Source organism: Wyeomyia smithii, chromosome 1, assembly GCF_029784165.1.
Source record: "Wyeomyia smithii strain HCP4-BCI-WySm-NY-G18 chromosome 1, ASM2978416v1, whole genome shotgun sequence".
In the NCBI taxonomy this organism is placed as follows: Eukaryota; Metazoa; Arthropoda; class Insecta; order Diptera; family Culicidae; genus Wyeomyia; species Wyeomyia smithii.
In genome coordinates, this window is record NC_073694.1 from 9,292,136 (window position 1) to 9,308,211 (window position 16,076).

The 16,076-nt window shown below is 45.0% G+C and overlaps 1 protein-coding gene across 2 annotated transcripts in view; it reads right to left on the reverse strand.

Moving 5' to 3' along the window:
- The window catches only part of LOC129720519 (adenomatous polyposis coli protein-like), a 57,753-nt gene that overhangs the window by 11,657 nt on the left and 30,020 nt on the right, over window positions 1-16,076 (reverse strand). For both annotated transcript variants that reach the window (XM_055672007.1, XM_055672004.1), the window contains exons 3-4: window positions 902-3,565; window positions 5-838 (exon numbers count right to left, since the gene is read on the reverse strand). In XM_055672007.1, the coding sequence (XP_055527982.1) occupies window positions 5-838; window positions 902-3,565 (3,498 nt within the window). The remainder of the gene's footprint in view (window positions 1-4; window positions 839-901; window positions 3,566-16,076) is intronic.

Consider the following 16,076-nt stretch of genomic DNA (forward strand, 5'->3'; position numbering starts at 1 on the left):
CTACCTTCACGTCAGCAGCAATCGCATCATCCGCAGCCTGATTCAAATCAACCAACTTTCCATTGGGGATGGTGTAAGTTTTATAGCGATCCTTCATCGCCTGTCGGCGTTCAGCCCGCTTCGGGCTCATCGGTGTGCTTTTGCCTGCGGGAGTCACACCTAGTCCGGCATTCACCGTGGGGGAAAATTTGATCAAATTCTCCAGACTGCTGTTCCACGTTAAACTCGAGTTTCCAGAGGAAAAATTTTGATCCGACGCTGCAGACACCGTCCCTGCATGACCACTATCCACGTCTACGACTTCGGATGTAATGCTAGCAACACTAATCATCGAATCCATCAGTTCATCCATCAACGATGGGGGCCCGATACTGTCCAGGTTGTGCAGCGAGTTCAAACTATCGTTGAAGGTGTGTCCCAAAGCTCGTCTAGCAACCAATCCGCTTGGTAGTGAAATCTTTCGCTCTTTCGACTCATTCCGGAAGGTTAGCTCTAAATCGGAGCAGTCCGAAATCAGGATACTGTCTGAGCCGAAAAACGGAGGATTGATTTTGCTCAAATCCACATCAGCACTCTCGACGATGGCCAAATTCTGCAGCTGATTCGCCACCTTGGTGGCTTCCATCGCAATAATGGTGGAGTTGGTTAACGTTGAAACCGTACTGAACGAACACCCGTCGGCTCCGGCTGCGCAGTACTGAGCCACCCCTCCTCCGACCATTAGATGTTGCACTTCTCCACCCAGTTGGAAATCGATTATTGGCTCACCGCCGGGCAGTGCGGAATTCTCGTTGATCGGAGTTTGCTCCTCCAAGGCGTCCAGAACTTTGGAGTCAACCTAATTTTTATTCAACAAAACAAATTATAAGGTCAATAAATAACGAGAAAAAAATCCACTCACCTCATCGCTAACGGTCGCGTCATCATCATCATTGGTGGAGTGGTGAATCTTCGGCGCCTGCACGCTCAAACTCGGGAAGGACACATCGTTCGTACAGGTCGCATCTTCATCCCAGGTGTTGTTTTCCTCTCTGCTGGCCACCATTACACCGCCACCCGAAGAAACCGTTCGCAGATACTCCGCCGTCGAAACCAATTCCTGCGTCAGTCGTTCCACGGATTGCAACATCAGATCGGGATCCTTATGTTTGTCCTGTGGGCCGCAATCGGACGCGACACTCGCATCCACCATAAACTCGTTCGATATCTGCATCCCACTGGAGGCCATCATTCCGCTTAGGGTGGCTGCATCGGAGCTGATAGCGAATGCTGCCGCTGGAAACTCGTTCGAGCGTTCCATCAGACTCTCATATCCACTCCGAGCCAGCGTGGTGGTGGAAGAAACTAGCGGCTGGTGCTGAGGCGGCTGAGATGGAGACGGCCGCTGCTGCGGCGACTGTCGTTGGTATGGAAGAACTGGTTCGTTTCTTGTGGTGACTGTGGTGCGACTGATGGTGGCCAGCTGAGGACTGCTGCTGCTGTTGATGGTAGTGATGGTGGTGGCTGTGGGGATACTGATGGATTGAGTGGTGCTGCTGCTGGTGATGATTTCGGTGACGTCCCGAGACGATACCCGCCCCGGACGCTCCGCCGACGTGTTGATGGAGAAGCTGCTGCTTCCGGCTGCTGTGTTTGCTACTACGCCTGCTGACATTACGTTGGTGGCACCGGCATCCTTCGTAACCACAGGCGTAGTGTCCACGTTTTTTGAACCGGACGACGATGACGAAATGTGTTTTGTGTGCGCCGGATTGGTGGCTGCCGCCCCCGAAATGGCCAATCGCTGAAGGTTCTGCGTAAGCTCGATCGCCAGCTGGCTGTTGCGTCCCTTTGGCATTCCGCTTTTGATGCACTCCATCAGAAGATCATAGTCCCGATCCGAGTCCGGGATGCTGTCGTCCGGTGCTGGTACCGGAGGTGCCACTGCAGAGCGCATTCCCAGTTGGGTGAAATTCATTCCTGCTCGCAGCTCGAATCCATCGTCTTTGTGCTTTTCGGTCAGCTTTTTCATACCGTTCTCGATGCACTCCTCGAGCAGGGAATTGTTCTGCGGGTCGTTGGAATCCACAGAATCGATGGAATCTAAGGAATCGTTAGCATCAACAGCAGCCGATTGCATTGGATTACCCGGTGGAAGTAAGTTTTGTACGTGTTTGAAGGCGGAATCACTATGTTTAGCCTTGTTGGTGGAGAAATCGATTCCGGCAGCAATTGCTTCATCAACCAAATGATCGTCCGAATCAACCGAGAGGGAACTTAGTGAGCCATTGTTAAGCGCCGCTTCCCCTAGTGGTACCGAAGGCGGAGGCAGCTGAGGCAAAGGTTCCAATTGCTTGCCTTTTAAAGTTGAAATCCGAACCACTTTCTGTTCTCCACCGCCGGTGGCCTCGGTAGCAACCGTCAAATCAGACAACGCAGACATCGTTGACATGGTACAAGGACTATCCTCCACGTAGAAATTACTAATTTCATCGTTCGCATAGAGCGGCCCCATATGAATCGGATTTCTCATCATACTGATTGGATTTTCCTTTATCACCGACGATGAAACTCCGTTAACTTTCTCTACCGATTCCATTGGCGGCGGCAAAGCTTTAGCTTTCGCCTTCGGCATTCCACTTCGAATGCACTCCTCAAGCAGCCGATCGTTTTGCTCAGATCCATTCGAACTTTCATCCGACTCGTGACCATTCTCTTCGGTACCCATCGAAAGCACGCTCAAATCACAATTACTGGTAGCCTTGGACATTCGTGCCGGTGTATCTTCCGTGCAGAATCGCTGCAGCGAGTCTTCCGGCAATTCCCGATGTGCCTGTTCCAACTGATATTCCGAACTCCTCACCATCCTGCTACTGTTCATTCCCATACTAATACAGGACTCCAACAGCAGATCGTCATCCCCACCAGCATCATCATCATCGTCATCCGAATCACCATCCGAAGCAGCACAAGCATCCGGAACTGGCAGCACCGGAGGTCCCTCTGGGACCACCTGCCTGGCAATCAACTTCGACTCCTGATCCTCTTTCTCCTCCATACTGAGATTACTCAAACTGGTAGCACAGGAAAACGCCGCTGGCGTATTTTCCACATTGAACTTACTCACGCTATCCTCGAAAGCACTTTTCACCGGACCAACCGTCGGCGGTCGTTGCTCCGATTTACCAAAACCACCCGATAGTGGCTTGTTCTGTGCCACCACAACGGTCGTCGTTGTAAGAATCGCACCATCACCGGCACTGCGTCTTGGCGAATGCGGCATACTCTGGGTGGGCGAATCGGGTAGCTCCGATGGAGAAATTACACCCGAAGCCAGCCGACTGAACTCGCTGATGATGGAACTTTTGTCGTCGACACAAACAGCCGGTTCCGCACTGGACAGTGATCCCATCGAACTTGTGCGCGAGAACATTAGCGGCGTTTCCTCGGCCGTATTTAGGAAGGAAACCTGCTTGTTGCCAGTACCGCCACCACCTCCGCCACCGTTACTGCAACCCGGTGTCGAGGGAACACTCTGATCCGGAGGATCACCCAGCTCGGGAGGTTTTGTCGAGCGAGTTCGTTCCTGGAAGGGGGAAAATGATTGAATTACTAACTGTATCCAATCGCAATTACAATATTCAATATTTGAGATCAGGACATCAAGCTTTTTGAGATCTGGGTTTTAAAATTTGTATTGTATTTTAGAGTTTTAGTAATTTAGAATTTTCGGATGGTAAGATTCTAAGGTCTTTCAGATTTTAAGATTGTAGAATTCCAGGGTCTTAATTTCATTATTTTACAGTTTTGAGATTTCCAGATGTTAGGATTAAAGATTCATGGATTTTGAGATTTTTTATTTTTAGATTTCTAGACTAACCTTATTTGGGGGTTCGAAAGATTCGCGATCCCAGGATATTGAGATTTTGAAAACATAGGATTTAGGTATTTTAGTATTCTACAGTTACGAGGTTTAGGATTTCAGAATTCCAGAAATTTGGGATACTAAGCATTTTCACTATTTCAGGATCCCAAACCTGCAGAGGATTCTAATTCAGGGGTTTGAGGAATTTTGAGGTTTGAATAGCTTTAATTTTTTAGGATTTGTTAATATTGTATTAAGTTATTGGGATATTATGATAGAACTCCGGATTCCATAAATCTAGGACTCTAGGATTATGCGGTTATCGGATTCTAGATCAAGTTTGAAATCTATATTAAGCGTCTTAGCAGAGTGATTTGAAAAATCAGAAGAAAGTATTAAAAGATTCCGTTAAACTCTACTAGAAATATTCTAGTAGAGTCAAACGGAAACTTATAATTCTTTCTCCTGATTTCCGGATTCTAGATGTTTGTCTTAAAATTTGGAATTGCGAGATACAATTTTATTTTTTAAGGGTTTAAGGGTTTAAAGAATTGTGTTTCAGGATTTCAGCATTTCAGTTGTGATTCAGAAAAAAATATTCGGACTTTTAGCGATGAAACCCTTCAATTTGCATTCAAGGTTAATGATTGCAGAATTTCAAGATTTAAATGTTTTTAGAATTAAGGATTTTAAAATTTTAATTTTTCGGATTTTAGTATGTGATTTTTGGATTCAGATTTCAGGATTTTAGAATTTTACTATTTCAGAACTCCTTCTAAGTTCTTCCTTCTTTTGATTTTTTTGAGGTTTTGAGATCGGACCTTAAAGTGTTAGAATTTTGAGGTTTAAAACTTTAGGCTTTCTTGAGTTTTCAAGCATTAGGATATCAGAATAATCTTATGATAGAACTTTGGTGTTCCATAAATCAAAGATCCTAGGATTTTTTTATTGAAGGATTTTCGCATTTTATAGCATTAAAGACCTTAGATATTAAGAATTTTATTATTCTAGCATTGCAGAACTTCAGTTTCGGAATATCAGATGCCAAAATTTTGCAATTAGAAGGTATTAAGATATTGAGAACTTAGCATTTTAGAACTTCAATATTCTAGGAGTTCGGGATTTTGAAGGTTTAGAATTTTGCGATACATTGACTGTTCGCTAACTGGGCTCGCTTTAACTGGGCGCTTGCTAACTGGGACGATTCCCAGTTAAGAAGACAACCAACGTCAATGATAAAAACGATCGGGGGCATGCGAATGGGGAACTTTAAAGGATGATGCTGCTCCTTGATCGTTTTGCGGTTAACTTTCTAGTTTGGGATCTAATAGGAACATGAATAGTAACAACACGAATGGAGCTTTCTGTCTGGCGACCAACTTGAAAACTAAAGTCTTTTATTAAAATGTCGCGAAGCAGCATTAGCCTACTGTTCATCGAAACCCCCCTCAACGTTAATTTACTTTGAAAGGACATCCCGACTTCGATAACTGAGAAGTTTTCTTCGCCCAGTTAGCGAACAGTTACTGTATAAGGATTTTAAGATTTTGGGAGTTTTGGGTTTTTGGAATTTGAATATTATGTGGTTTTTGGATCGTAGAATTTTTGGATACCTGAATTTACAGATGTAAATAATTAAATGTTTTCAAACCTTCCAAATTCCAGGATTTCAAAAAATTCTAACTTTGGGATTTTCAAATGAGGCCTCAGTATTTATTGCCTAATCTGAAACATAACATCCATGCCCCCTATATTTTTTAATGCAGCGTAGATAAATGCAACTCTAAAATGCCAGTGAAAAAAGTTTCCGATCGGATATGAAACCGAACCCACATTGACCTTTTATGCTGAAAAAATACGTTTTAGTGCTAAAGAGCCATTTAAAAAAAAGCGGTTTTTGCCACCCTGTATCAGCTTAAAAACGCATTAGCCATGGGACAGCAGATTATTCAATTATCAAAACGAATGGCATCCACTCCACCTCGGATAATGGGATAGCTGTCAATTCGTTTTGTTTTGGTCATTATCGCATTCGATTAAACTGAATGGAGGAATGAGAAAACGCATTAGTAAGCTGATTCAACGCGGTTACGATAAACCTACAGCCCGTGAAATGGTTCTAGCGAAGCATCTTCCTGCTAATTCAGTAAACTCGGTCAAGCGACCTAGTAATGCATTGGACTTGAGTGGATCCGGTGACGGTAAACCTTATCCAAAGCGAATCAAGGACTCGGGCAAAACTAGGACGGATTGGGTGGGTGACGCTGCATTGTGTCGCAACGGTTCAGTTTCTGTGAACCAAAGACTAGATGTTGCAAGAGGTTCCACTTCTGAGCTGCCAAAGAGCCAGAATAGTGCCGTAAATCCTGCAATACGCAAGCAACTCTCGTCCAGTGATGTCACTAGTCGAGTCAAAGTGGGAATACTCCCAAAAAATTATCCTCTCGTTGAGTTAAGTACAGATCAACAAAACCTCGTCGAAGAGGCTATTTTTGGTGCTGTAGTACTTCAACGTAAGGAGCATCTGAAGCCAAAGTTTGCTAATTGCACTTATAAACCAGGGTTCATGATAATCAACTGTCTCGATAAGCAAACATCTGAGTGGTTGATTAAGACTGTCCCTACCTTAGTTCCTTGGGATGGTGCGGAGCTCGTCGCCGTTGACGAAAGTAACATTCCAAAGATATTCTTGTCGTTGTTTTTCCAAAAAGCTCCAAATACGACAACAACACCATTAAAGCGCTTATCGAAAGCCAAAATGAAAACTTGAACACCGATGCATGGAGAATCCTGAATCGCTCGGTGATCAACAATCTGCACATTGAGTGGGTACTAACGGTCGACGGTGCGTCGATGAAGACGCTAGTTGATCGCGATATGCACATCAACTATAAATTTGGACAGATATTGTTTGAAAAATCTACCAAATCATCAGGTAAATCCAAAACTGTAGTCTCCAACGAAGGGAGAAATGGCAACTTTGGACAGTTTGGCAAAACCGATCGCACAATCCCAGAGGACAATGCCAAGGGCATCAATGATGCCTATGGTAAACAGACCTCAGGGTCAAACAACATTGGTCCCATTTCTGTCCAGAGTGGTAACTCGTGCCCTTCGCCTGACTCTGGAAAACCTGTAATCGCTGAAGTTCGATCAAAAAGCCCTGAAGCCAGGGATACGATCCAATCGAGCACACGCACATTTGGAAACCACTCCAATCAGAGGGAGAATCACACGCCCCTGAAAAATGGTAAACCAAACAAAAATGTCCAATAAAATAAAATTTATTCAAGTGAACCTACATCACGCCAAAGGAGCTAGCAGCGTCCTATGTAGCAGGTTCACTCGAGACAACTTGGACGTGGCTCTAATCCAAGAACCCTGGTCCAACAACAATAGAGTTCAAGGATGTTCTACACCAAAATGTAAGCTTCTTTATGATAGTACACAAACTGCTCCCAGAGCAGCAATTCTTATACGGGAAAACTTAACATTTATACCCGTTACAGAATTCATCAGTAGAGACGTCGTGGCAATACAAGTGGAGGTTCCAACGACTCGTGGGATAACGGAGATCATCGTTGCCCCTGCGTATTTCCCAGGAGATAACGCTGAGATTCCTCCAAAAGAAGTTGCTGCGCTTGTTCAACACTGCAAACAAAAAAACAAACAGCTCATAATAGGATGTGATGCGAATACCCACCACACGGTTTGGGGTAGCAGCAACATCAACGTTAGAGGAGTGTTTATTTCAATATTTAATTTCCCACAACATAAACATTTGTAATCAAGGTAATGATCCAACATTTGTTACTAGAATTAGACAAGAGGTTCTTGATCTAACACTTTGTAGCGCTAAACTATCTGAAATGATTGTGAACTGGCACGTGTCAGAAGAACAATCATTGTCGGACCACAAACAAATTATGTTCAACTATGTTTCTGGGGAGCTCGTGTCCGAAAAATTCAGAGATCCTAGAAAAACTAATTGGGATAGCTACTATTCCACACTCTCAAACAAGATTTTGCTCTCAGTGGACATCTCTTTCACTGAGCAACTTGAATCTGTTTCCTCATCTTCTCTAACTAATATAATATGGTTTAAGAAATACCCAGCCTCTAACGGAGCCTGTGGAGTACCAGGGCACCCTTCACAGTAATTAGCCCTTACTGCATCACGCGGGTCACTGATGCAGCGGACTCTTCTTTACCCAGCGACTCGTGGGAATTTTATGAACGACAAAACTTCACAAAATTCGGCCACCGGCAGCCTTTCTTTGCCGGAACCCATGGACTCATCGGAGCGTAGTCCAATAAAAACAAACGCACCGGGCAGAACGGAGGAGATGGAGCATGAGGATGATTTCAACCTCGACAGCGAATCGCTGGACGGAGGACCCTCTGCTTCATCCTTAATCCTACTTTCTCCACAAGGGAATGACGAAAGTCAAATGGACTTAGTTCCCGGTCCACAGACAAGGCCCGATGACGAAGGGAAACCCGAATCATCGGCACCCCTTGTCAAGCGACTTTCAAATGCGCAAAGGCGGCGACTGAGCAAAAATCTTCGCTCCGGTCTCTCGTACGAAGAAGCCAGGAAGCTGGCCCTCCTTCCAACAGAGCAGCCTGCTCAATCGAACCAAGTCGCCGTCAAGCGACAGCGGTCGGACGACTTGGTGTCCCCAAACACCAGTACTAAGTGTCCACAGCCTAAAAAACTGCGGAACGGCACTGGTTTGGGGTCATCGGGTTCGAAGCCGCTCCCGAAGGCCACATATGGGGACATGGTGGGAGCTATAAGCCTTGCGGTTACTTCTGTTACCCACCCCAGCTCCCTACTCACAACGGACCAGCTTCAGGCTGTCCGGACCTCCATCCTCGATCACATTGCGGACCAGGAAAATCCAACCACCAAGCCCAAGTTTAACGGTTGCCATCTAAAAAATGGCTTCCTGCAACTTGCCTGTGCTGACAACGACACAGTGCAGTGGTTGGAAAGGGAGGTACCTTCTCTCGTACCATGGGAGGGAGCACAACTTCGTGTATACCACATGAAGGATCTGCCGAAGGCCAGACGGTATGCCGGTTACTTCGCGGACAGTGCGAACTCTCCGGACGAGAAGATTCTTCGTTCACTCCAGAATCAGAACGACCATCTCTCTACCAAAATGTGGCGAGTCTGTAACCGCAAATTGGTAAAGACCTTGGTCGAACTAGCTCTGGATATTGACGAAGAATCGGCCAAACTCGTTGAGAGTAGAAATAATGGACTGCACTACGGTTTCGGCAAAGCACGCATCCGAAAGGTAAGCGGAAGGCCGAACGTCACAGTCGCAATGTCAGGGAAGGTACGTGCGGGTAACTCCTCCGGGAGTACTCTGCCACCACCCAGGCAAAGCGATCCTGCGAATGGGCTAAAGGTTCGCGTGGGAAACTCCTCCGGGAGTGCCCCACAACCACCCAAACGCAACCCTGCGGTTGGGAAGGTACGCGCAGGATGCTCCCCCGTGAGTGCCCTGTCACCACCCAAACAACGCAAACCGCGGCTGCTCGGAAGGTTCCGCCGAAGACTCGCAAGAGTGTGAAGCATCAACCACCGAAAAGTCGCACCCCCCGGAGTCAAAAACCGCCACAGTGTGCACGACGACCTTCTGTTGCCAATCGACTGCTGCAACCGAAGCCGAACAGTGAGGAAGAGCAACTTCCATCAACCAGCCAAACCGCTGTTGGCAGCCGTCAGCCAATACCAGGATCATCTTCCGATCCGGACAAAGACGGCAACTTCACTGCAAAGTGAGCAGCCTTCGCTGTGTGCAAGCGAATCTCCATCACGCAAAAGGCGCCTCGGGTGTTCTTTGCAGGAGATTCGCCAAAGAGCAGCTAGCGGCTGCATTCATCCAGGAGCCGTGGATCAACGAATCCAAAGTTCTCGGACTTAACGCTCCTAACGGTAGGTTAATTTACTGTGACACGCAGTCCAAACCAAGGACTGCAATTCTGCTAAATAGAGAATTAAAATTTTTACCTATTACAGAATTTATCCAACGCGACGTCGTTGCCGTCACGGTTGAAGTACCGACAACCAGAGGAAAGCAGGAAATGGTTGTCGCGTCGGCCTACTTCCCGGGCGACCAAGGTGATATACCGCCACCCGAAGTTGCTGCGCTCGTGCGGTACTGCAAGGCCATCAACAAGCCGTTTCTGTTCGGCTGCGATGCCAACGCTCACCACACGATCTTGGGCAGCTCGGACACCAACACCAGGGGTGAGTACCTACTTGAATACCTTACTTCTAACGATGTCAATGTATGTAATGTAGGGAATGACCCCACGTTTATCAACGCTATCAGACAGGAGGTCCTTGATCTCACTCTGTGTAGCGCCTCTATTTCTGAAAGGATTAAAAATTGGCATGTCTCCGATGAAACTAGTTTGTCGGACCCCAGACACATCGTTTTTAATATAGAGGCTAACCCTCTGAAAAGAGAGCTGTTCAGAAATCCTAAGAATACAGATTGGGAATCCTTCAAGGAACACCTGAACGATTCACGAACTTTCAGTTACAGCAACATTCGAAATTCAGTTGACCTGAATTCGGCAGCACATGATCTACAAAACAGAATCATGGATGCTTTCGACGCTAACTGTCCACTAGCACAGCGGTCAGTATGCCGTGACGTACCCTGGTGGAATGATCAACTTAGTGACCTTCGTCGGGAAACTAGGCGGTTGTTCAACAGGGCAAAAGTCACGTCTAACTGGGACGACTACAGGGCGTCCCTCACTAAGTACAACGCCGAGCTACGCAAGGCTAAACGGAAATCCAGAGTTAGTTTCTGTGAAAGAATCCAAACTCTGCCGGAAGCTACGCGGCTCCAAAAGGCGATGTCCAAAGACCATACTAACGGTTTAGGACAGGTGAGGAAAGAGGATGGATGCCTCACTGTCACTACCAAGGAAACGCTGGAGGTTCTTATAAACACCCACTTTCCTGGATCGACAGAGACCGAAGAACTCAATAGTGATGGGTCGCGGCAGGACAATTCGAGACATATGGCGTCTCGGGAGTCCATCCTGCTGGCCCGTCGACTGTTCACGGAAGCTTCAATAGGTTGGGCTCTAAGCTCATTCGACCCTATGAAGTCTCCTGGTCCAGACGGCATACTACCCATCTTTCTACAAAAATCGGCCGCAGTTATCATGTCCGAACTCATCAACCTCTTCAAAGCCAGCTTTATCCTGGGCCATATTCCGGATAACTGGCTGAAGGTGAAGGTAGTGTTTATCCCCAAAGTTGGAAGAAAGGACAAAACCCTACCTAAAACTTTCAGACCCATAAGTCTGACTTCATCGCTTCACAAGTTGATGGAGAAAATAATGGATAAATATATCCGTGATGAGTTTCTTAAAGACTCCCCGCTGAACAGTAACCAACATGCCTATCAAAGCGGCAAGTCAACAGAAACTGCTCTTCACAGCTTAGTGACGTTGATTGAAAAGTCCCTGAGTTATCAGGAGTCGGCGCTATGTGCCTTTCTTGATATTGAAGGGGCCTTCGATAACACGTCCTTTGCATCAATCGATACGGCTCTTTCTCATAAGGGAACCGACCAAACTTCAAGGAACTGGATACACGCAATGCTCTCTAGCAGAGTGATCACAGCAACCCTGGGAGATTCGTCTGTAACAATGTCAGTGATCAAGGGATGCCCGCAAGGAGGAGTTCTCTCGCCCTTGTTATGGTCACTAGTTGTCGACGCACTTCTCAACAAGCTTTCACAGCTTGGTTACGAGGTCATTGGATACGCCGATGACATCGTCCTCATCGTCAGATGTAAAGATGACGCAACTCTGTCGAGCCGAATGCAAACGGCTCTGAATACCACCATGTCATGGTGTTTACAGGAGGGTCTAAACATAAACCCCTTATAAACAGTCCTGATTCCATTCGGCAGACGAAGGACGATCTTCATCACTCCTCCAATACTGAATGGAGTTAGACTGGGCTTCAGCAATGAAGTCAAATATCTCGGAATTATTCTGGACAAGAAACTGAACTGGTCTGCACAACTGGATCATGCCGCTAAGAAAGCGATCTCAGCGATCTGGGCCTGCAGAACTCTGTTCGGTAAGACCTGGGGACTGAAACCAGACTTGGCACTCTGGTCTTACAAGACCATTGCCCGACCAAGAATCACCTATGCTGCCCTAGTGTGGTGGCCTAAGGTAAACGAAGTGACTGCACAAGCCAAACTCAAAAAAGTTCAAAGACTTGCATGTCTTTCGGTTACCAGCGCTATGCGAACAACTCCAACTGCAGCCATGGAAGCTATGCTTTGCCTACTACCTTCACATATTCATGTGAAAAAGGAAGCAGAGCTTGGCGCTCTAAGGTTGCAAAGGAGGAAAACCATACTTGAAGGGGACCAAATCGGCCACCTTCGCATACTTAGGGAGTTCAAACTAACTCCGCTATTAACCACAGTCTCCGACTGGATGGACGTTAGGACCAACATGGATATTCCATATAGAGTGATTGAAACAAACCGCTCTATGTGGAACAATGGAGGGCCTAATCTTCCACCTGGCATCGTCAGTTTTTTTTAAGGACGGCTCGAAAATGGGATCCCTAACGGGATCTGGTATATACGGACCCGGTATCAGGGAAACGTTTTCCCTGGGAAAATGGCCCACCGTTTTTCAAGCAGAGGTATATGCCATATATATCTGCGCAAAAATATGTCTGCAACGCAACTACAGACATGCGAAAATCGGTATATTCTCGGACAGTCAAATGCGCTTCCAAACTTGTTTGGGAATGCATTGAAACTCTACGGGAACTTTCCCGACAGAATTCAGTTTTTCTGTTTTGGGTGCCCGGACACTGCGGAGTCAAGGGTAATGAACACGCTGTCTACCTAGCAAGACAGGGATCATCTCAGCGGTTTATTGGCCCCAAGCCGTTTCTGGGTACGTCCATTTCCGCTATCAAAAGCGAACTACTAACTTGGGAAAGGCTAGAAATAGTATCCCAATGGCAACAGGCACAGGGTTGTAGACAAGCTAAACAGTTTATCTATCCGAACCCTGGAACCGCCAGAAAGCTACTTAGTCTAAATCGTAGTGACCTACGGATAATCACGGGACTCCTCACCGGACACTGTCCCGCTTTTTATCATTTAAAGAAAATCGGCGTAGTGTTGAACGACACCTGCCGATTCTGCAAATCTGAACCAGAGAGTTCAGAGCATTTGCTTTGCTCTTGCGAAGCTCTTACTTCCTCTAGGTACAACTTCTTAGGAAGTTACCTTTTAACTCCATACCAAGCATGGAGCTCCAATCCCAAGCAGGTCATTAGTTTCATCAACTATGTTGTACCTAATTGGGGTACAGGTTTACAACAAAACAGTTCTACTCCATCAATGAGTACGAACAATCCGTAACCTGTGCACAGCAATCGGGGCCCGCCACAAAAGACAATCAGCAAGGATGTCGCAGTGGCACTTCAGTACCCAGTGCCCTTCAGGCATACAGAGAAAAAAAAAAAAAAAAAAATATATATATATATATATATATATATATATATATATATATATATATATATATATATATATATATATATATATATATATATATATATATATATATATATATATATAAATATATATATATATATATATATATATATATATATATATATATATATATATATATAAAAGATTCCTTCGAAGAAAGTTGTGAAACGGAGAACTTCTAGTAAGAACGTATCTTGGTGGAACAATAAACTTGAAAAGCTAAGAAAATCGTCAAGGAGGCTTTTCAACAAAGCTAAAACTACCGGAAATTGGACAGAATATAAAAGCTGTCTAACAGAATACAATCGAAAGATTCGAAAATCAAAGAAAAGGGACTGGAAGCATGTGAGCAAGTTGAAAACTTGCCTGTTGTAGCTAGACTTCATAAAGCCCTCTCTCCAGATCACACAAATGGGCTTGGCCGCTTAAAGAACGAAAACGGTCAGTTCACAACAGACTCTCAGGAAACACTTAGTGTCAAGATGGATACACACTTCCCAGGCTCGACTCAATTGACTCCCGAAAATGCACAGGACTTCTATATGGCTCAACCTAGCTCAATTCACGACAAAGTTAAAGCTCAAGAATTAGCCAGTGTAATATTCACGACGTCAAGAGTTGAATGGGCAGTACATTCCTTAAAGCCCTTTAAATCGCCGGGCCAGATGGGATTTATCCAGTACTTTTACAAAAAAGCAAGGATATTATAGTCCCCTGTCTGGTGGAGATGGTCAGGGCTAGCATGACACTAAGCTACATTCCGTGTAAATGGCGAGAAGTAGGCGTCATATTTATTCCTAAGGCTGGAAAACGTGATAGGACGAGTCCCAAAGCATATAGACCAATCAGTCTAACTTCTGTCATTTTGAAAATGATGGAAAAAATCATTGATCTACACATCAAATTATCTTACTTAAAAAGTAGACCATTGAAAAAAATTTCAGTTTGCCTATCAAACTGGTAAATCAACTGAAACAGCACTCCACACGCTGGTTTCAAAACTAGAGAAGTCTTTTGAGGCTAAAGAAATCCCACTGACAGCTTTTCTTGATATTGAGGGTGCATTTGACAATGCTTCTCACGAATCTATAAAAAAGGCTATGAAAAAACGCGGTTTTGACATGTGCATCTTGAATTGGACTATCGCTATGTTATCAAACCGGTTGATAAAAGCCAATTCAGGAAGATCAACTTTAACGACAAAACCAACAAGGGGTTGCCCACAAGGAGGGGTTTTATCTCCCTTATTGTGGTCTCTTGTTGTCGATGATCTTCTTAACAACTTAACGAACCTAGGATACGAAATCATCGGATTCGCTGATGACATTACTATTTTAATTAGGGGTAAATGCGGATCTACTATTTCCAATAGAATGCAATACGCCCTAAACTACACACTTAAATGGTGTAACCTGGAAGGACTAAGCGTCAATCCTTCTAAAACAGTCATAATCCCATTTACAAGAAATAGAAAGTATAATATTGCAACTCTTAAGTTGGGAGACACACAGTTGGTGCTATCCAAGCGTACCAAGTACCTAGGTGTTATGCTTGACCATAAGCTCAACTAGAACGACCATCTAGAGTATGCGATCTCAAAAGCAAACAACGCTCTTTGGACTTGCAGCAATACATTTGGAAAAAATGGGGACTCAAGCCGAGGATGATTCACTGGATATACTCGGCAATAGTGAGACCCAGAGTAACTTATGCCTCGCTAGTGTGGTGGCCTAAAACTTCACAATTATCAGCTCAGAAAAAGTTAGATAAACTACAACGTCTGGCATGCTTATCAACAACAGGAGCAATGGCCAGTGCACCATCCAAAGCCTTAGAAGCTCTTTTATATCTTCTACCCTTACATCAGTATGTACAACTTGAAGCCGAAAAAGGTGCTCTTAGGCTAAAACGTGTTAAATTCTTTCAGGAAGGAGATCTACAGGGACATTTACGAATCCTCAAAAATTTCCAACTGAACACCTTAGTAACCATGAATTAAGATCGAAGGGACTCTAAGACTAACTTCAGTGTTCCTTTCAAAGTGATTGAATCCAATCGCACCGAATGGGATGAAGGAGGTCCTAAGGTTCGTCCAGGATCAGTCATTTTTTATACAGATGGCTCTAAAATGGGCGAGTCTACAGGCGCTGGGGTCACTGGACCAGGAATCAATATATCAATTCCAATGGGGCAGTGGCCCACAGTTTTTCAAGCGGAAATAAATGCTATTCCAACATGCACAAGTATTTGCTTGGCTAGGAAATATAGGTATGCCAAAATCTGCATTTTCTCAGATAGTCAAGCAGCTCTCAATGCTTTAAAAGCATACACATGTCAGTCGAAGTTGGTATGGGATTGTATCCAATCCCTAACTGTAACAAACGTTGTCAATCTATACTGGGTGCCTGGTCACTGTGGTATAGAAGGAAATGAAAAAGCCGATCTTTTAGCGAGAATTGGTTCTTCAACTGCTTTCGTCGGGCCGGAGCCATTCTGTGGGGTATCTTCATCCTGTTTGAAATCTGAGCTAAGAGGCTGGGAATCAATGATGATTGATGCCAACTGGAAGTCTTACTCCAAAGCAAGGCAATCTAAAATATTCATTACACCATGTAAAAGAATCACACGGAACCTACTCAGCATGAATAAAGCTGATC